Here is a 20,957-nt window from a genome sequence, read left to right as displayed (position 1 = left end):
AGCTCAGAGGGTCTCCATGGAGTTATGTCAGGCTGAAATCAGTGCTTTGTCATTAAGAGATCTTTTTCTGGGTGTGTAGAAGAAAGTGGTACCTATTTTTACATTGTGTGTATTTCATACATTTGTTTGTTTAAGAGAAAGCTTCCAGATGGTAAAGACAAAATTATAATTTTTCTTTTTAACAACAAGGCAGGTTAATTGTCACAGCATGTCTAAACCTTTAGTCATTTGGGTTTTACTTTTCCCCTGAAACAAGATTCAAATGCTCACAGGTCTTACGGGCCTCTTAATCCTTCTGAGCTTTCCTTTTTTTTCTGTGCTTTCATATTTTTTTTTCACTCAGTGTCGTCTAGCTGTCTCCTAAAACCTCTTATTCATGTGGTTGCTTCTGTTTTTAACCACAAGCACTTCCTGGTGGAGCATTCCTGGGCTGACCATCTCCCTCTTCTCACTCGTGGTTCAGAGGGAGGGGATAGCTTAGGATTCCTCCTCGTCTGCACTTCTTTTCAAGACATGGTTTTAAGGATACCATGGCTGGCTTGGCTTCTCCTCTCTTTGGCTGAGAACAGCCTCATCTTGTTTAGTGTAATAATGTCATTTTATCTGTCAGGCAGTTATTGGTTCCTTATGAGGAATTTGCATGGATGAAATACATATGCATTGCCTTCAGATTCTGAGGCCAGGAATTCAGTCTGCTTCCAATTCGTTCTGCATTCAAAATATCTCCTCTTCCACAAAAGAAATTCATTCTAATACTTAAGTAGTAGGATGTGGCATTTTCTTGGAACCACTGTCCCATAACTCATGGCACTGTGATAAAATGTAGGTTGTCTCAGGTGACTGAGCTGGAAGGAAGGTCACAAAGTGGAACACAGGAGGTTCTACCTAAACACAACCTTATAGTAACCTCAGAGCAACCTTCCAGTGTCTGAAGGGGCTACAAGAAAGCTGGGGTTGGGCTTTTTACACAAGTGTGTAGTGAGAGGACAAGGGGAAATGGGTTAAAACTTGAAGGGGGGAGATTTAGGTTAGGCTTTAGGAAGAAATTCTTTAATTTGAGGGTGCTGAGCCCCTGTCCCAGGTTTCCCAGGGAAGCTGTGGCTGCCCCATCCCTGGCAGTGTCTCAGCCCAGGTTGGATGGGGCTTGGAGCACCCTGGGCTGTGGGAGGTGTCCCTGACCATGCAAGGGGTTGGGGATGGATGAGCTTTAAGGTCCCTTCCAACCCATACCAGTCTGGGATTCTATGAGGATGAATTTCTTTACTGTAGGAGTAGCAGAGCTCTGGCCTAGGCTGCCCAGAGAGGTGGTGGAGTCTCCATCCCTGGTGACATTCCAAACCCACCTGGATGCCATCCCATGCAGCCTGCTCTGGGTGAGCCTGCTCTGGCTCACCTGGGGGATTGGGCTGGATGATCTCCAGAGGTCCCTTCCAATGTCAGGACATTGTGTGATTCTGTGAAGCTGCTGTGCTAGGATCCTGGGGGTCAGGGGTAGGAATCGTGCCAGGAGCTGCTGGCTGGGGTTGTGTGTCAGTGTTGTGGTCAGAGCAGGACCAGACCTGGTTAGGAAGTCAGCCTGGCTATTGGACACTCATTATTAGAAATGCTTTAGGGCTATTTTTATTCCTACCTTCCTGATTAATAGTAAATATCTCCCAAGAATTTCGCCATCAACAAAAGATAACTTGGAACTGGGTAAAGGGCAGAATTTATTTAGGGTAACATCAGCTATATTTGTGTTTATAGAGTCAGGGTGGGTTTTATACAACACAGAAGTGTTTATATACAATAAGGGTAGAAAGTTAGGCACTAACAACATCTTTCCCAGACCTGACTGGTTTCTCTTTGAAATCAGCTGTGCTAATTATTTTACTGTAAATAAACTGTACCATCACCTTGCATATTAGAGATTTATATGATAATGAGGATCTACTTATGATGGAGACTTTTTTTACAGGAAATTCACTGCCATGACATTAATTTTACCACACTGCAGTGACAGAGGCAATGAAGTATTTTTTCATCAAAGAGGAGACCCACAGAATGGAGTGGTGAACTGATTATAAAATCAGAATAACATAAATCCTCACCCTTTGTCCACTGAAGTTCATAGGTTGCCTGGCTATTGTTTTTTTTTAGAATTTGAGTTATATTAATGAAGAGAAAGCTGTCAGTGAAGAATCTCTCTTATCTTTGCAAGTTAGTATTAATAATGTATTTCACAGAGCATTATTGTAATAATACAATAAAACTACAAATTTTAGGGTGATACAATTTAGCCTTTTTCCTTAACCTGTTGGTCATAGTACTGTTGTTTGAAGACAGGCAACTTCACTCAGAAAAAGTGATCAGTTTTATTACTCCTTGCCTGATTTCCATTGGAAGCAAAATACTTCACCATCTCTAGAACTAAGAGAGACTTACAGATTATTGTGATGGATGCATCCAGTTTGAAATATTAGCTGCACTGGAGTTTTCATTGGATCAGTGATAACTGGTTTAATACCTGTAATTCATAAATTAGGATATTATTTGGTTAGGGAGCTGCAGCTTAAAGCAGAACCCCCTCATGAATGAACTCCAGTCCTTCCACACTGTGTAGGTCAGTGAATAGCAGGACAAGGTTGTCTAGACTGGGATGCTTTAACTGCTTTTGGTAAAAATAAGGGCTAAAGCCCTACAGCACTGGCACTGCACCAAAACCAGGCAGCCACCTAAGCTGCAAGCAAAAGTCTTATTTCTTCCCCATCCTTTCTGCTGAGTGTTCTTGCTGCTTGGGGCAGGTCCACCCTCCCTAAGGAAATCAAAGCAGTGAGTCCTGTCTTGTCCACTTAACTACATCCCCCCCTTCCAGATTTGGGATCAGAAGTAGGAGCAGCAATCTCCTTCCAACAGGCAGCTTGGGGAAGAGCCTGTGTTGCACTTGTAGCCTCCAGTTCACTTCAGACCAAGTTGCAGGCTGTGGCACAGCTATTGGAATAGAAATTTAACCAGCATTTTTAAGCAGTCTTACTCTCCAGAGAACAGGAAAGCTTCTTCCAGATCACAGGGGTTTATAATCAGAGGCAGCTTTTCCACAAAAGCCTTGAAATGAGAATTAAAATCTGTGTTGACAGGAAAAGCAAGGTGTAAGTAAAAGGTTGTGACAATGGCTTGTGCAGCTTTTTTGGTTCTTGTCTTTGATTGCCTAAGTTTAGCCCTTTCACTTAATTACCTAAAGTACAATGAGTGATTTTTGAGCATTTCTTTCTACCTTTCTCTTCAATGCTGGACACTTCAGTCACACTTTTGTCTAACAGGGGAAAAAAGGCACAAGGGGAGGGATCTAAATCAAAGTGTTTTGTTGCTCTGTTGGGAGCTGAGGAAGGCATTGCAAATCTTTGTAGGAACAGAAGAAATCATCAAAATGTGCAAAAACAGAAAACAAAGGTGGTTTTCTGAAATTCTGCATCAGTCAGCGTATGCAGTATGAAATAAAGCAGAGCAAGGGCTACAGAATATGTATGTACAGAATTTTGAATGTTCCTATATTCAAATAACCTTTTATATATATAATAATGTCCTATCACCAAAATGAAAACATTCAGATACATGATGTGCAGCTTTCTCCTCACCTTCCTACTCTACGTTTACTTATAATTTATCAGAACTTTTTTTCCTCTGTGGGGTGCAGTAGCTGAAACTTCCTACATAAACACATCCAAATCCTTGGAGGATTTGCTCTCCACAGAGACCTGGAGCTTGTTCAAAACTTAATGTTTCAATTTAGAAGTTGTTCTTGTCTAAAAGCCTTGTTGATCTTTTGGGGGAGCAGGCTTTGGGTCTATTTGGGGTTTTTTTGTTTTGGTTGGTTATTTTTTTTTTTAAACAAAAGTCTTTATGGACTCTTCTCAAAAGAGATTGATGAAAGAGGTTTGTTCTTCTGGATTTTGCCTCATTGCAAAGACTTTTGTGAGATCCAGCAGATTTTTATAAATCCAAAGGAAGTGAATACCACTGCTGCAGAAATTGCAGTCATTTTTTTTTCAGCTGCCTCTGTCCTTGTTCTGTTGTTCTGATCAAAGTTTATAAACCAGAGCTGGAATATGACAGTGGCTTTTAGTGCCTCTTGCATCAGGCTGCTCACTGGAAGCACTTTTCAGCAGAACATTCAGTAGAATAGAGTCCAAGTTGCTTGTTTGAAGCTGGAAAGGTGAAGTTTTAAAGTCTAATAATCTAAAAAAATTACACGTTTAAGTGGGAAACAGCTGAAGTGACTCTGGGCCTCAGGGGCCATGTAGGGTGTGTGGGAAATGGATTTTCCTGCTCCTTTGGTGCTGGGCTTTTCTTCCAGGTAATCACTTGTTCCTCCATTCTGAGCTCTCCAGTCTTCATTCTGATTAGAGGGGAGGGGAAGGGCTTCTTGTGAATCATTTGTAAAATTATATTTATACTCTTTTGAACTTATGCTCTTTTTTGAAACCCCCACCATGCAATGGGGGTTGTCTTCCTACTCAGCTGAGTGTTTCAAATTTTACCTGGTGGTATTTATTTTTTTTCCCATACCATCTGGTAAAGATAGGCCTGTCTGGTTTTAAGAAAACAAACTCCTCATTTAAATGAACTGTAAAAGGCTTTCTTAAATTTTTATGCCTTTTATTATGCCATAATTAATTATCCCTTTTATGCCTTTGTGTTATCAGAGAGAAACTTCCAGAGCTGATACATTTAACTAATCAGAGATGATTTTCATATCACTATTGGGATAAACTACTTTGAGTATTGGGATAAATGTGTCACAGGGTATGTTACAGCCAGAACACAACTAAGCCACAAGTTGTCTGTTAAACACTTGCAGCCACAGGATAGGTGACTATTTTCAGAATGTTTACCTGTAGGTTTAAGAAAGAAAGGGGTCTGTTAGCACTTTGCCACCATTTCTTTGTTGGTGGACCTTTTAGGACAAGGTTGCAGTACACAAGTGTTAAAATAGTTTGTATTGTGTTAGAGAAGAAGGGGGGCAGGTCTGGTGATGAGGTTTTCAGCAGTGCCCATCTTCAGTTTTGGGGGTGAGTTTATTCAGCAGAGTCAGTGTGAGACTGGAGAGGAATCACAGGAGGGACTGTAACTCACTCCTTACAACCAGAACCTGCTCCAGGTGGAATTCCTGTGCTCAGAGCAATCTTCCCAGAGTACAGCCCTGCAGGGCACCGTTGCTTCCAGGTGCAGTAAGGATCTATCTGGGACTGGCCAAGAATTGAAATGTGATGGAAATTTGAAATCAAACTGACTAAAATTCGTAGGATCTGGCCTCATCTGCCATGTTCAGATTGAGTCCATCATCAGCAAGTTTGCAGATGACACTAAGCTGGGGGGGAGTGTGGATCAGCTGGAAGGCAGGAGGGCTCTGCAGAGGGACCTGGACAGACTGGAGAGTTGGGATGATCCCAAGGGGATGAGGTTCAACACGGCCAAGTGCTGGGTCCTGCACTTTGGCCACAACAACCCCATGGGGAGCTCCAGGCTGGGCACAGAGTGGCAGAAAGGGACCTGGGAGTCTGGATTGCCAGGAAGCTGAACAGGAGCCAGCAGTGTGCCCAGGTGGCCAAGAAGGCCAATGGCATCCTGGGCTGGCTCAGGAACAGCGTGGCCAGCAGGTCCAGGGAAGGGATTCTGCCCCTGTGCTCAGCCCTGGGGAGGCCACAGCTTGAGTCCTGTGTCCAGTTCTGGGCCCCTCAGCCCCTCAGGAAGGAGCTTGAGGTGCTGGAGCAGGTCCAGAGAAGAGCAAGGAGGCTGTGAAGGGATCCAGCAGAATTCCTGTGAGGAAGGGCTGAGGGAGCTGGGGGTGTTGAGGCTGGAGAAGAGGAGGCTCAGGGGAGACCTCATCACTCTCTGCAACTCCCTGAAAGGAGGTTGGAGCCAGGGGGGGGTTGGGCTCTTTTCCCAGGCAACTCTCAGCAAGACAAGAGGGCACAAAGGGTCTCAAGTTGTGCCAGGGGAGGTTTAGGTTGGAGATGAGAAAGAATTTCTTTCTGGAGAGGGTGATCAGGCATTGGAATGGGCTGCCCAGGGAAGGAGTGGATTCTCCGTGTCTGGAGATCTTTCCAAAGAGCCTGGATGTGGCACTGAGTGCCATGGGCTGGGAACCATGGGGGGAGTGGATCAAGGGTTGGACTTGATGATCTCTGAGCTCCCTTCCAACCCAGCCAATTCTGTGATTCTGTGCTTCTATGTGATGGCGAAATAATACCAATCCAAGCTAAAGTCCAGAGATAAGGGGTAGACACACTCTTTTCTTCACCTTCTTTGTCTCTAGGGCTCTAAGAGACTGCACCCAGCATATTATGGTTTAATCTTACAAACTCTTGAAGAATACTGCCAGGTAATGCTATCAAAGCTGTCAGGAACAGTTTTGAATACTAGGATTCAGTGAGCACAGAGATGTGACCATAAATTCTTTAGACTGGGAACTACACACTGGATATGCTTAACTATTATTGCTGTTGCAGAAGGAAAAGCCTCAGCAGGTAAGGAGAATAATCTAAGCCTCAGAAAGGAAGAGGAATCAGCATAGAATTTGGAGCAAGAGACAAAAATCAATGAACCCACTTAACAAGACAGAAAAGATAGAATAAATTTCTTGGAAAGAATTCTAAATAAGAGTGTGCACGGGCTGCTCATTTGCATAGCTTACAAAACCTCCAAAATGGACAAGACATTGTCTTACAACAAAAGTCTTACTCCTTACTTCAGAGGAACTGTCCCATCTGCACAGCATTACCCCTTTCCCTATGCAGCTCTGCCATATTTTTAACTAAAATGTTAAATTATGCTAAATGATGCTAAACTGCTCAGTTATATAACAAACTTACATGGCACATTTACAATTGTTCAGCTTTGAGTTTCCCCAATGAAGAAGGCAAATTCACTTGCCTAAATATTTATGTAGTAGATGTTCATATATATATAGAAAAGTTTCTTTCTCAAAATACTGATGGGAGGAAGAAAGAAGTGTTAGCAATGCAAAAGGAGCAAAAAAGAGATGAAATTTATCAAGGCAAACATTATTGATATTAAAATAATGTTTTAAAATAAGTGCTTAAATACCTAATGTAGCTTTACACGTACTCTGATATTATTAAAGCAGATTGTTTCAGAGACTCAGAAATAATTTTTAGGAGAATACAGCAAATATACTGGTTTCTCTCTTCATGCTGAACTGTTTGCCAACTGTAGCTTCATAAAAATACCATAATTTTTTTTATCATGTTCCCATTTAAAATTTTATTTGTTTTTCACTGTTGTGTATCCAAAAGAAAAAAGACTCTGCTGGTTCTATAACTCCATTTCTCATGTTTTGAGTTGAGATGATCTGTACTGCATACAAAGAGGTCTGTACTCCACATTTTCCAACACTACTCTGCTTTTTATTGCTTCAAGTTATTTGGTGTCCCACTTACAGGCATGTAAATCCTTTTCTTTATTTATGATAAGTAACCTGAGTTCAACTCTCAGGCAACTTGCACTTTGGAAACTTATTTGTGATCACTCAGACATCTGTAATGGATTTACTGGAACACTGTGAGAGCTTCACCTTTCCTTCGTTTTTGTATTGAATTGGAAGCTCCTAAAAAAATAATTTGGCATCCATTTGGTTTAGGTTCTGTCTTTTCAATGCAAAATATGTCAGTTTCATTCTTTCCTTCTATTTTTTTTTTTTAATATACCTTCTTATGCTTTACTCTGGCCATAATTCCTCCTATGTCAAGCACTTCCAGTCAGCTGGACACCACTTCTGCCGTGGGTGTCCAAATGGTTTACCCACCATTGGTTTTGTTGTTTTGGGTTTTTTAATCAAAATTTCCTGGTCAGCATCAGCACCTCTGAAAAGTACTTCCATAGTATTCATAAATACTTCACTGAATTCAGTTTGGGGTTTTTTTTTGTTGTACAGGAGAGTTTATATCTTGGGTGGGAGAGGGTGCAGATTGGAAGCTGAGTCCAGGTACTGAATACATTTTGTCCAAATGGTTCTCTTGGTATCAAAGATGTCTCCTAGGTTCTGGCAGGAGTGCTGCCAGATTACTGGTGAGAAAGCCAGTTGGGTGGTGAGCTGGATCAGACAATCCTGATGCAGTCAGACAATCAGATGCTTTGAGCATCAGTCTTGTTGTCACAGCCATACTGTGCAGGTGTTCCACACAGGTTGTCCTTTTGACCCTTACAGTGTAAAGGAGATGGGAATCATTCTTTTCTGCTGTTGATATCTGAATTATTATGCAAGTTTTTCATTGTTCCAGACTTCAACAGAGAGAAAGAGGTGATGGCTTCAGGCTAGCTGCAGAGATGTTAGATCATCCTAGTTCTCTTGGGAGTAGAAACCCAACATAAAAACCCCTGCACTTTCTTTTTTTCTTCTGAGCACTATGGAAGATGCTATTGAATGATCTTTAAACAGCTGAAGAAGAACAAATGTGTTTAGCAAACAGCTCATCTATCAATTTATCTTTCAACAAGACAGAGCAGCAAACAGCAGTTTCATTTCCAAACTGTAACCCAAGTCAGATGTTTTGAAGCTGTTGTACTGGTTCAGTTCTCCATACAAACAGACCACAGCTGCAGCAAAACTGGCTCAGTTCTGAGTGAATCTGAAAAAATCTTTCCCTCTGTGTTCCAGAAGGGTTTTCTTAACTCTAAGTCTCCATTTTTACTCTTCACTCTTCCTCCACAACTCTTAGACCCAAAGTCCAGGAACATTTAGTTCAAAAGATGATTATGCTCTTCAGATGTAAATTTTTCCTACTTGTATTTTATTTGTATTTTCTTTTCTTAGTAATTTTTCCTGCTTTGTATTTTAGCTTTCTACTATTTCACCAATAAATGCTCAGAGCCAACTGTAAAATAATTAAATGAGTAATTAACTGAAACACATGTTCTGAAATCACATGAAGGAAAAATAGTGGAACTTGGTGGACTCTTTGTCATGGGTTTATTGGATTTGTAAGCACAGATCTTGTTGAAGAATGCAACTTAGCAGTAGTAGGCTTTTTTTCCCTTTATTTTATGGAGAAGGATAAATGGAAGAGCATTGTCCAGGGTTGGTGGTCCCTCCAGATGCATGGGAAGGGTGAGTGTGGTGAGATAAGAGTCATATCTGTACCTGAAATATCAATTCTGTAGAGTTAAGTTTTCTCACTTGGGCTGAAAGAACTCTACAGAAATTTCTGAAGGGGAAGAGGAGTTGGAAGTGAACATTGGGTCATTCTGCTAACCCAAAGGAAAACAGAAAACAGGGAGAAAAATATGGTGGACAGAGCTGTATATATTGCACATTAAAGGTGACAAATGCATTTGAAAAGATTTAATATGTTAATCAGTATGGGTCCCTCTACCTTATTGATATAGCCCCTGTGCTAATGGTTCAGTTACACAAGGCACCGGTGAAAAACATCTTTCTTTTCTAGGTGATTAATAAGAGTATTTCATCTTTATTAATGGTGTTTTTATTCAGAAAAAAATCCCACATTCCAAAAACTCCTTGAAAAACCCATGAACACTTCTGAAGTCGATAAAGCAGATACCAAGGATTATTTTAGCACCATTTTGTACAGATATTTACTTGCACTGTGCTATTTTTTCAATGCAACTGCTTTGCAGAAATTGGTTACTCTTGTGTTCCATTAACTACTGCTAATCTGCATCCCAAATGCATTTCCATTGGAGGTTTTCCAAATGTGGGAGCTCACTAGGACTCTCAGGTAGGTCAGGATTTTGTGAATCTGTTTTTGGCTCAGGATGGAAAAATTCCTTGTGTTGAAAGCAAGAGCTGATTGGATTTGGCTTCCTAGTTAAGCCAGAAGATTATGCAGTTTTAGGTTTTTTAATTAGGAGAATACAGTCAGTTTATGAGAGCCAGGCTGTAAAATCCAGTTTTCATAAACTTTCAAATAGAAGAGGTGAGGACATTTTTTAACAGATACGTGGTGTTCTTTTAACTTAAATACTACCTAAAAAATAGCATGATTTCCTAATGTTGGGCAAAGTCAGTTTGATTTTTCTGCACTGTTTTCACAGCTGCTACTCATGTTACCAGAAACATTTCTCTCTACTTCACAAGCCTCAAATACCACATCATTTGACTAGCAATCAACATCTGCCTAATTTCAGCAGAAGAATAACACTCTCTTTATGCTCTAAAGTCTGTAGAACAACATCCACAATGTTATTGCAGATTTCCATTCATAGCTGCATGCCCCATCCTCTGGGTGGAAGAAACCCCAGGTTACTGAGATACTTTTTAATGAGAAAGTTAGGGATTTAAATTGGGAGATTAATAGGATTAAGAATGTGGCAAGCCTTTCATGTTCTGTGTTTTAAATTCTTTAATCTTTTTTTTGTCTCAGCTTGCACTTTTGTTTTCAGTGCAGTGTGTAGAGTGCTGGTTTGGAAGTTGTGGGGGTTTAGTTTCTTAGCATGCTTTGAAATAAAAGTAACACAGTTCCTGAATTTTCTTGTCCTGCATTTGTGTCAGTGTTACTCAGTTACTTCTAAATCACACAACCAGCGTAACCCCCTGAGATTGCATTTTACTACACAAAACTCAGCTCTGGTGGTTTGCTTTTTGGGGTTGTTTTTTTTTTCCCTAAAGCTGAATTATTTTCCTGTTGTCAACTCTGATCTCAGAGACAGGGGTCTTGTGCTCAGTGGATTTGGCTCCTTAAAAAATCTGCCCTGTGGTTCAGTTTCCTGGTGCCACCTCGTTTTACAGCTACAACTTTTCAAGCTGTTGGGAACACTGCCATGAAAAAGTTCAAGGGGCAAAGGAGGGGACACAGTGACTGTGTTTTTCCAGCCTGAGCCCCATTTTCTTGCTTCCATGGCTGGGGTCTGAAGAGCACTGATTACAGCAGGGTGGAAATGATTCCTTGCAGTTGTAGGATATTGGCAATGTGGTTCAAAGTCACATCTTCCCATCTGAAAAGTAAGTTAGGGGACTCACTAAACGTGGAAATTTGGAGTCAGTTCTCAAAATGTTTGCTTCTGTCTTCAAAGCTCCAGTAGATCCAGGGTGATTTCTATGTTATTGATTTAATACTTCCTACTCCCAAACAGGAAGCTCATTCTTTATCCTAGGAAGCTGTTTCACTAACATTTTGGGTAAATGTTAGCTACAAATGGAAGGGCTCAAGCTGCTGTTCCCAGGTCAGCACTCCAGCAATTCACTGAAGAGGAATATGGGAAGGAAACAGCCAGCAAAGACAGGCCCTGAGTAGTCAGCAACAGCACTGCATCTCTGCAGTCAGGGCAGGAAGGTTTTGGATTTCTGAAAACAATTAGGAGTTTCAGGCTACAATGCCAAGAAATATATATATATATACAGCAATTATAACCAGTGAGATATATACATACACACTAATGTTGGGCCTTTGCAGGGCTACAGATACTTTTTCTTTAAAAGCTTCCCTCTAAGCACATCAGTAGCTACTTCAAACTAGGAAACTTCCTAGGATTCCTGTTGTCTGGGGTTTTAAAATTTTGTTTGAAAGTACTCCTCAGGTATAAAAAGTACTTTAAAAGTATGCAGAACAGACAAGTAGGAAAAATCACTATATAATTCATACTTGTAGGAGAACTCTATCCCCTTTCCTACAGCTGACCTTGCTAGGACATCAGAGGTGAAAGCTGGATTTGGTATTTATATCATTTATGGGTCTGTGGAAATGTGAGGTAAGGGTAAAATGTCTATTTCTCAATAATTTTTGGTGATGAAATTAATATTAGCCATACAATGAAGAGTGGATAGTGGGGAGGGTATGACTATCAATGATCACTACGTGCCAGCATTCTTTCCTGTACAGCCCTGGGACTCTTGAGCTTAGGACTCGAATTCAGATTTTCTCAGCTCCCTGCTGAGATAGGCTAAAGAGAATTACCTCATTTTCAGCACCTCTGCATTAAACCTACCAAATATGACTAACAGCACTTTAGAGATTAGTATAATTCCTCCCTGGTTTTTAGGTGATTCATTGGTTCTGCAAATATTGTTCTGGCAGTGTGCTCTTTTCAATGGCACTAAAAGAACCTTGCAAATTCTGTTTTATAAGAATTCTGACAAGAACTGTGCTCAGGTGCTGTGCTTTCACCGGTGTTTGAGGGAGAATTAGGGTACCAAAAGTCCACTGCATTGAATTCTCAATTGTTGGAATAGAAACTCAGGGTTTTGGTTTTTTTTTCTGTGTTGCACCCCTGAGAAACTATATGTGAATATATATGAATCCTTTCCAGTTACTCTAGAAATATACTTGTGTGTTAATGTTACTGATTTCACAGAATCCCAGCCTCGTTTGGGTTGGAAGGGACCTTAAAGCTCATCCATCCCTAACCCCCTGCATGGTCAGGGACACCTCCCACAGCCCAGGGTGCTCCAAGCCCCATCCAACCTGGGCTGAGACACTGCCAGGGATGGGGCAGCAACAGCTTCCCTGGGAAACCTGGGACAGGGGCTCAGCACCCTCAAATTAAAGAATGTCTAACTAATGTCCAACCTAAATCTCCCTTCTTTCAGCTGAAATCAGTTTCCACTCTAGAGGAAGGACACAGCTAGGAAGCAGTAAGATCTGCCCTCCCATCACTGTGGGCCATTAGCCAAGGGCTACAACCTTTCCATGCTCTGAAGAAGTCTAAAAGGCTGTAGGCAGCTGCAGGAGGTGAGCCCATGGCTGGCAATGAGGTGACAGAAAGCATGGCCAGGGACCTGCTATGGGTCTGCCCACAGCTGGCTCTGGTGGGGCCACCTGACCCCTTTCTTCAAGCAACAGCTTCAGGAGTTGGGATTTTTTAGGGGTCTCTTGAAACCCTCAGAGGAGACCCCTGTGCTCAGCCCTGGGGAGGCCACAGCTTGAGTCCTGTGTCCAGTTCTGGGCCCCTCAGCTCAGGAAGGAGATTGAGGTGCTGGAGCAGGTCCAGAGAAGAGCAAGGAGGCTGTGAAGGGATCCAGCAGAATTGCTGTGAGGAAGGGCTGAGGGAGCTGGGGGTGTTGAGGCTGGAGAAGAGGAGGCTCAGGGGAGACCTCATCACTCTCTGCAACTCCCTGAAAGGAGGTTGGAGCCAGGGGGGGGGTTGGGCTCTTTTCCCAGGCAACTCTCAGCAAGACAAGAGGGCACAAAGGGTCTCAAGTTGTGCCAGGGGAGGTTTAGGTTGGAGATGAGAAAGAATTTCTTTCTGGAGAGGGTGATCAGGCATTGGAATGGGCTGCCCAGGGAAGTAGTGGATTCTCCGTGTCTGGAGATCTTTCCAAAGAGCCTGGATGTGGCACTGAGTGCCATGGGCTGGGAACCACGGGGGGAGTGGATCAAGGGTTGGACTTGATGAGCTCTGAGGTCCCTTCCAACCCAGCCAATTCTGTGATTCTATAAGGTCTGTTGTACCCCTGTCTTTAGTGGTCTGTGGTGTGGTGCTTGGTGCTGGTGTGAACAGAGTGCTCCCAAACACAGAAAGGTTAATTAGAGCAGCTTCATTTTGTGCCAAAACCCCTGCTGAAGGTCATCATCCACCTGAACAGTGGGTGATTGGTGTCAGTGTGGTCACAGCAAACCAAGAGATCAAGAGCATGGTGAGTGCCTGTGCCAGTACCAGAGTGAGAGGAAAACAAAGTATGATTTCACTGCTCCTTGGAAAAAGCCCTGCCTACATTTTTAATACACTTTTCAGTGCTGGTTTTCCCCATCAGACAGTTGTAATGTACAGATTAATCCATTCCAGTACAAAACTAGATATTATATTGCAGAGAGGCAAAATCAAGGGACACCAAGCCATGAAAGTTTTAATATGAGATGCAGTAACAAAGAAATAGCATATTGTACTTTTTAACCCAAAGGACTTGACTTTGAAAACTTAATTGTGGTATATTTAAATAAAAATTTTCCTGTTACTTTTCAATGTGATTAAAATTTAATACATCATCTGGCACATCTTTACAATGCCTGATCTCAGTGAGGAGATTTTAACAGGCTGAGAGTGCTGCCAAGTTCCAGCTATAAAGCTCCCATTGTGTTTTGATACATGCCACTCTTCTCCAAAGCCACAGAAGTAGTTTCTGAGGCTATGTGACATATATATCTTTGTACTCAGGATCTGGTAGTGATTTCTTTTGGAGTGTAGTGCCCAATATTCAGTAAAAATATCATCTATGTTTGAGAAAGAGCAACAGCTGTAGGGCAATTTAAATCAGAATGAATACATCTAAGTGGACAGGTAGGGTGCTGGGGTAGCATAGCTAAGAAATGCCAAATATTTACTGATTTGTCCTACTGTTTGCCAAAAACCCCAAAAGTAACCTTACCCCAGGGGGAAAAACCAGTATGAATGAGAAGTGACATTTTGCAAAGGAATCAGCCCTCTCCACATCCACCATTTCTCTCTCCAGATTGGTTCCTTTGCTGTGAACTTTGGTTCAGAACTGAGTCAAGGAGGGCTGAAGTCAGAGGCAAAAAGGGAAATCTCATCCCTCACCTGGGATTCTCTCTGCCTAGGGAGGTGGTGGAGTAACCATCCCTGGAGGTGTTCAAAAAGCGTGTGAACTTGGCTCTTGAGGAGCCGGTTCAGTTGTTCTGGTGGTGTTGGGTTGATGATCTTTGAGGTCCTTTCCAACCTTCAATAATTGCATGATTCTATCCAATAAATTCAGCTGCATCCATGGTTTTTTTTCCAAAGAAAAAGCCATTATCAGAGGAATACTCTTGCATCAGCTCAAAACACTGGTGCCTCCTTACTGAACCTGAACTGTTAGCACATCCCCATCCTCTTTCCTTTCTGTAAGGACAAAGTCTGATCCTGATCCTGATCATTAACCCCCGGCCCCATTCCTTGTGGAAATCCAGTGAGTAGACACTCACTGGGGTTGCAGGGCTTTTAGCAGATTTTAGGAGGGCCTCAGCACAAAGGGAAGGCATCTCCCTTTTTTGATAAGAGGTGTGTCTGACATGGTGCTAGGCACTGGAATGAGTGAGGATAGACCTCTTTTTGAGGTGAAACTTTAAGCTACTGAGAAGTTAATGAAGTTCTGCTCAAATTGCTACAAAATCCCACCCTCTCAAGGCTGGGGGTTGGTAACAACCTTGGGGTTGTTACCTTGGGGTAACAAACTCAAGGACAGCAGGACTGGCACATCACTCTGTCAGGATTTACCACCCCTGGTTCCTGCTCTTCCTGGGCTGTACAACCACAAAGCACCTGCAGGGCAATTCCCTTCTTCCTTGGTTTATCCAGGACCCAAAGTCCTTTCTGCTCTCTTTCTGTCAGAAACCCCACCGTTGCTATCCAGGTACTTGGGTTGGCTGGAGCTGGGGATGTTTACAAAGAGAGTAAAACCACAAAAGCCTCCTGACAGTAAAAGACAAAGTGTCACAGCACTAATCATGGGAACAAAAGTTAAAGAGAAAAGAACTTGTCCCAAACTGAATTAATTTCTCTGCTTGCTTTTTTCCTTGGGTATCTGGTATAAATGCTGAGGTTTCTGAGTGGCTTCACTCATTCAGTTAATGGCTCAAGCCATGTCTGTTGCTTCAGCCTCCTCCACCCCCATTTTCACAGCACCCAAATCACAAGTGATACAAAAGGAAATTTTAAAAGTTCCAGAGATAGCAGGAAACTGAGAACTAATGCAGTAACTGAAGTACATCTGGTGCTCTCTGAGTATGACTGAGATTTTTCTGCTTTACTGTGCAGTTTAGAGGCATAAGATGGTTTCCTTTTTTATGATGTGCTAAGGGCTTGTTCTGCAAGGAAATACTTGAAAATGTTTGTGGGTATAGAGATACAGGAACTTAGATGAAAACAGTTGAATAGTGCCTCTAAATAGCTAGATTAGCATTCAACCCCCATAAATTTTGGTGGCTGAAGAGCTGCCCCTCTCTTTGTTTATCAGGGTTTTGGAAGTACGAAAATGTTGAAGTATAAATCTTCAATTTAGTCTTCAATCTTAAATATTTTTTTTATTATTATTATCTTTGAGCATGGTGATATTAAACAGGGGAAGTCTGAGGTTTGTCTGGGTTTCCCAACCCCTCTGAAGAACCAGGAGCCCAAAGGACTCAGCTGTGGGCTAGAACCAAGCTGAGCTGCAGAGTTAGAGCCCTCTGCACCAGGGGGGACAGAGCTGCATCCCAGGGGGGGACAGAGCTGCACCCCAAGGGGGGGTCAGAGCTGCCCAGAGCTGCTGGAGCTTTCTGCCCCACTGGTGTTTGCTCCTGCACTTGCAGATGCCCCTCTGCTCTTCTCCAGGTCCTCTTAAGTACTTTTGCACGGCTTCTGCAAGATACTGCTGTGGCCAAAGTCAATCAAATCATTCACCTCCAAATGCTCAGAGCAGGATTATGTGTACCCACTATGCACATATTTATATGAAGGAACAAGTCCATCTCTCAATCCTTTTATAATACACAGAAATGCTATTTTTCAATTGTATATACTAAACAAAGGGATCCTTGATCCTTCACTTTCCTTAGCCAAAAGATGCAATTTACTTAAATTGGAATATTTAGATAAGTGAGAGCTTGAGCATCAAGTGCAAATATAAAGTAATTTTATTTTACAGTCTTCGGTATTTAAATACAAATCAAGTCATATATATTTAATATTTGTAAAATGTGTCTAAGAATGGAATAAATCTCAAGGTATCTAATAAGAATGCCCGGGATGGCTTCCCTAAGGAAGTTGGCCATAAAGAGGAATTTTGAGTTGCATCTGTACTGTGAAATTGTTTATTTAGAGAAAAGTCTCTACATTCAGACTCTTTAAAAACTTCCACTTGCTTGTGCAGAGGAATGCAGCAAACTAAGAGTGAAACACCCACAGGAGTTAAGCTCCTGCTAGCACAACTTCTATTTTCTTTCCCACCTCAAACAACACCCCAAGTTTGCAATGCGTGGTGTAGGTAGCTGAATGAGAAAGATTGCTTAACACAACCAGATTAAAAACCAATTTAACTGATGGCTACAAACAGAGCTTAGAGTTTGTCATGGCCACAAAGATTTTCTGTCAGGGTACAAAAGCAATGAATCAGTATGCAGAAGGTATTGCCTGCCCCATAGAGATGCTAATTTTGTGACACTTTAGAAACTCATGTTCTGCATTTACTGTTCACACTAGATGGAAGCCAACCAGCCTCAGCCTCAGCTAATGAGAGCAAAAGACTGCAAAATGTCACATTTTCTTATCCCTGTGCAGACTAATTTTAAGATCTTGGGTTGCTTTCGGTGAGTTGTTTGACAACCCTCCTGCTGATGGAGTCTCAGGAGCAGAGTTGTCCTAAAGCCTGGCAAGCTGGGTTTGGACAGAGCTGCCCGGCCCGGCTTATCTACCCAAAATAAAGGGTCAGTTTCCTGCTCCAGTAGTTTTGGAAAACGAAGAGAAAAAACCACACCTACAAATTGAAGGAATAGGAGTGTGGCAGAACAAAGATCAAGCGTTCCGGTGCGTTATCACATCTGCGTGTTATCACATCTGGGTTTAGCTTTTTCTTTTGGTTTCTCTTCTCTGAAATGCGATCAAAAAATCCCTAACTGCACATTTCAATGGAATATTGGATTCCAGATACCGAGCAGAGCAGGCACTGGACAGTTCAGGTACACTTATTCCAAGTCAGGACCCAGTAGAGAATCCGCTCCCATGAAATCCCCCAGCAATCGGTAACCACAAAACGTTCGGGGGGGGACAAGAAAAAACAAAACTACTGCTCTCCCCCCCTCACCCCTCTCCCCCGTCCCCTTTTAGCCCTCTCTTTCATCTCTGCAGTCATTTCCATGGCAAATCCTTGGCCACCTGGTAGTCCTCCATCTATCCCCCCACTCCCCCCCCTCCGGGCCACTGCCTGGGACTCACCGATGGCCGCGTCGCAGAGGAGCTGCTGGGGATGCGCAGGGGCACAGCTACAAGCCCCTGCCAGCCCCTTGTCCCCGGGGCTCAGCACCAGCACCAGAACCGCTGCCAGCACCACCCGGCCCGCCCCGGGACTCATGGTGCTGCTGGAAGGCAGCCGGGAAGGGCTGGAATCGGGAGTCTCCCGCGGGAGGGCTGGGGTTCGGCAGGCTTGGGCGGCTGAGGGAAGCCCTGGGATGCTGGCTGGTGGTCAGGGACTTCTCCTTGCCCTGACATCGGAACCTCTTATTTATGGCCCCGGCACCGCCACCGGGCTCCGCCTTCCCTCCAGGAGCTGCAGATCATTGGTGAGAGTTATTGTGGCGGGGGAGAGGTTACCTTAGCGGTGCCCTGCGGCTCTGGTGAGTCAGGAGAACTATTAATAATCAGAAAGCCTTCACACACACACGGAAAAAAAAATAAAAAATCTACGAGTATCTGAAGCTGAGTTTAGGCTCTGTAGCAGAAGAGAGGTTTTTTGTCTTTTTCTTATAAGTTCCCTTCCAGTCTGAAATGAAAAACTAACCCTGCTACCTTCTCTGTTTTGGTCAAGCCAAACAAAGCTGTCCTTTTTTTTAAGCTCCCTTTTCCTTCGCAGTCCCTGGTCTTCCCCTGCCCTCTGTGTGTTGCCTTGGAACAGCATCCCTGGAACAGCATCCCTGTTTGCTGGCTGGACAGAACTTCATTCATGAAAAGCTGGTGTGTCAATGCTCCATTTGTGAGCCTCCAGCAATCAGGAGTGGCAAAGAATAATGAATCAAAAATAAAAGCAGCAAGAAAGGCTTTTTAAAAAATTATTATTTCATCAGATATTTAATTTCAAATAACAAGGGGAAATATATCAGTGGTGTATGCTGGAGGCACAGCTCCTTCTCTGCAGTCCTCATTAGTGTGAGCCCTAATCAGCATGGATCTGTGTCTGTATTTTCTGGCTCATGTTATACCTGGACCAGACAGGAATACAGGAGTCTGAAAATCTTTTTCAACTTTAGATCTTTCGGTGCTGTAGCAATTGGAATATGTGTAACGTGTTCACCCTGTTTTTTTTTTAGTAATCATGTTTCCTGAGGGAGCAATCTAAGGTTTGATTAGAGAGTAATAAAATGCATATATGGATTGACAGGCAGGTCAGGACTGCTGGAAGGTCTGCATATTTTGTCACTTCCCAAATCAAGCTTGGGAATTGAAAATTCATTAACATAATTTAACCATTTCAATCCAGACTTGTAAAAAATTATCCAAGTCTGGGACTAACACCTGAAAACATTGTAGACCTCTTAACACCTCTGTTCCCACCTGGAGGAAACTTACTTCTTTCAGAAGGCTTTTCATGTGAGGGAAAAGATAAAAAGGTTGTGGGGCTGAAACCTTACACAGGGAGTTCAAGCTTAGAGAAGGCCACAAAAACAAAAAACACCCCAAAAAACCCCCAGGCTGGTATTTTAGTGGCCTCTGTGGTGGGTAGTTCTAGGACTATTGATTTTCAAGCCTCACTTTGGGCAGTAGGATTGGAAAGTGATGGAGGAATTAGTGGAGAAATGTGGATTGGTTTCCAGATGTCATCACACAGCTGCTGCTAGAGATGATGTAAGGTTATTGGTGCAGTAAAATTCAAATAATAAGGAAATGCTCTGGGCAAAGTGGCTTCTCTGTCATGGAGCATGCAGGAGCAACCATCCATCTACCCAATGGTTAACTAAGGCACATTTTGCTTAAGATTGTCCAGAAGAGCACAGCAAACCAGGGTGCTCTGCATGGCCTAAAGACTTGTTGATCTAGTGCAATCAAACTAATTGTACAGTCAAATTAAAGTTACTGTGCTTACAAGATTCAAAAATCATTTTGTGACAATTTAAAACTGGTTCACATCTGTCTCATAGACACAGTTGGGAATCAAATCCATTCCACTGAATGTGTAGAAACATAAAAATACTAAAACTGAATCTCATAATTGTGCAAATGCCATAAAAAACACATTTTAATTGCAGTCTTGCATTAGTGTTGCCTGCAGACACCCTTGCAATGCTCCAACTGGATTTCTAAGAGTCTTTCAAAGCCATGTGCTCAGAGGTGGAATTTTTAAAGCACTGTTGTGTTCAGAGAAGCAAATGGCTATGGGAGAGGTTCATACCCATTAAGTCTGTCCCCTGAAGGTCTCTCAAGACCCAGTCAGCATTGGAAGGGAGAGGCTGGGAACATGCTCCATGCAACAAGGACCTCTCAGGGGTTGTGTGGGTTTGAGTGGCACTTGTGGTTTCTCAAGCCCAACATGGAACAGCAGCAGGAAAGGCAGAGACTGCTCAGTCCAAGAGTACAGGAACTGAATCCTTCAAAGCCAGGTCTTCAAACTGGCTGTTTGCTTCCCATGCAAGTCCCACTAATGAGCAGTTCTTTGGTAAGTATCTCTTCTTGCTTCCCAACAACACTGATACAGCCTTATCATTAAAATGTAGGGGGCCAACAGGTTTAGAAGCCTCAACAGAACTCCTGTTTTCTGAGAAATCTTTATTCTGAAATGGTAAGTTTTGTCAAATGGCCAGCAGAGTTTGGTCAAAGACATAATTAAAACATTTGAATGGGGTTTAAATAAGTCTGGGACTCTCTGTACTCAGGAACATGTACTCAGAATGGCAAGAAAATGCATTTTTAGTCCATTTATCAGAGGAGACAAATATTAGCTGTAGCTCCTACTGATGCTGCTGTTTGAGTACCTCTCACCACTGAATAGGGTCAGCAAGCTTTAGGTCTTAACCTTGGAGCTGCATTGTCCTTTTTGATGCTGCATATTGTGTTTTTCATGGTATCAGGAAAATTACTTGTACAGAGTTTAAAAGAAACTCTTAAGCTCAGGGCTCAATCTGTATTCCACTTAGATATATTATTGCCCAGAATATTATTCCCAAATATCATAGAAATACTTCTTGACTAACTTTTAAGCAAAATAAGCTTGTGTCTTAAGTAATAGTAAAGGAATTATAGCCAGTGGTTTATAAATATAAGCAGACTGAATGAAGTGAACAGTCTTCTTGCTGTTTGTATAATGGAATAACAAAACAGGGCTG

At 42.5% G+C, this 20,957-nt stretch overlaps 2 protein-coding genes across 3 annotated transcripts in view; one reads left to right on the top strand and one right to left on the bottom strand.

Annotated features, from left to right (window-relative positions):
* The window catches only part of TIMP4 (TIMP metallopeptidase inhibitor 4), a 29,855-nt gene extending 11,735 nt beyond the window's left edge, over window positions 1-18,120 (bottom strand). Inside the window, exon 1 of one of the 2 annotated variants that reach the window (XR_003988054.1) lies at window positions 17,860-18,111. Coding sequence is in view for 1 of the 2 variants with exons in the window: in XM_008506349.2 (XP_008504571.1) it covers window positions 17,860-17,995 (136 nt within the window). In the remaining variant the exon portion in view is untranslated. Of the gene's footprint in view, window positions 1-17,859 lie in introns of both variants that reach the window. The other variant, XM_008506349.2, reaches the window with a different exon arrangement.
* SYN2 (synapsin II) overlaps window positions 1-20,957 on the top strand; it is a 120,481-nt gene that overhangs the window by 42,204 nt on the left and 57,320 nt on the right. The window lies entirely within an intron of this gene.

Source organism: Calypte anna, chromosome 12 (assembly GCF_003957555.1).
Source record: "Calypte anna isolate BGI_N300 chromosome 12, bCalAnn1_v1.p, whole genome shotgun sequence".
Lineage (NCBI taxonomy): Eukaryota > Metazoa > Chordata > Aves > Apodiformes > Trochilidae > Calypte > Calypte anna.
Note: the sequence above shows the minus strand (reverse complement) of the source record. Positions and strands in the feature narration are given on the sequence as shown.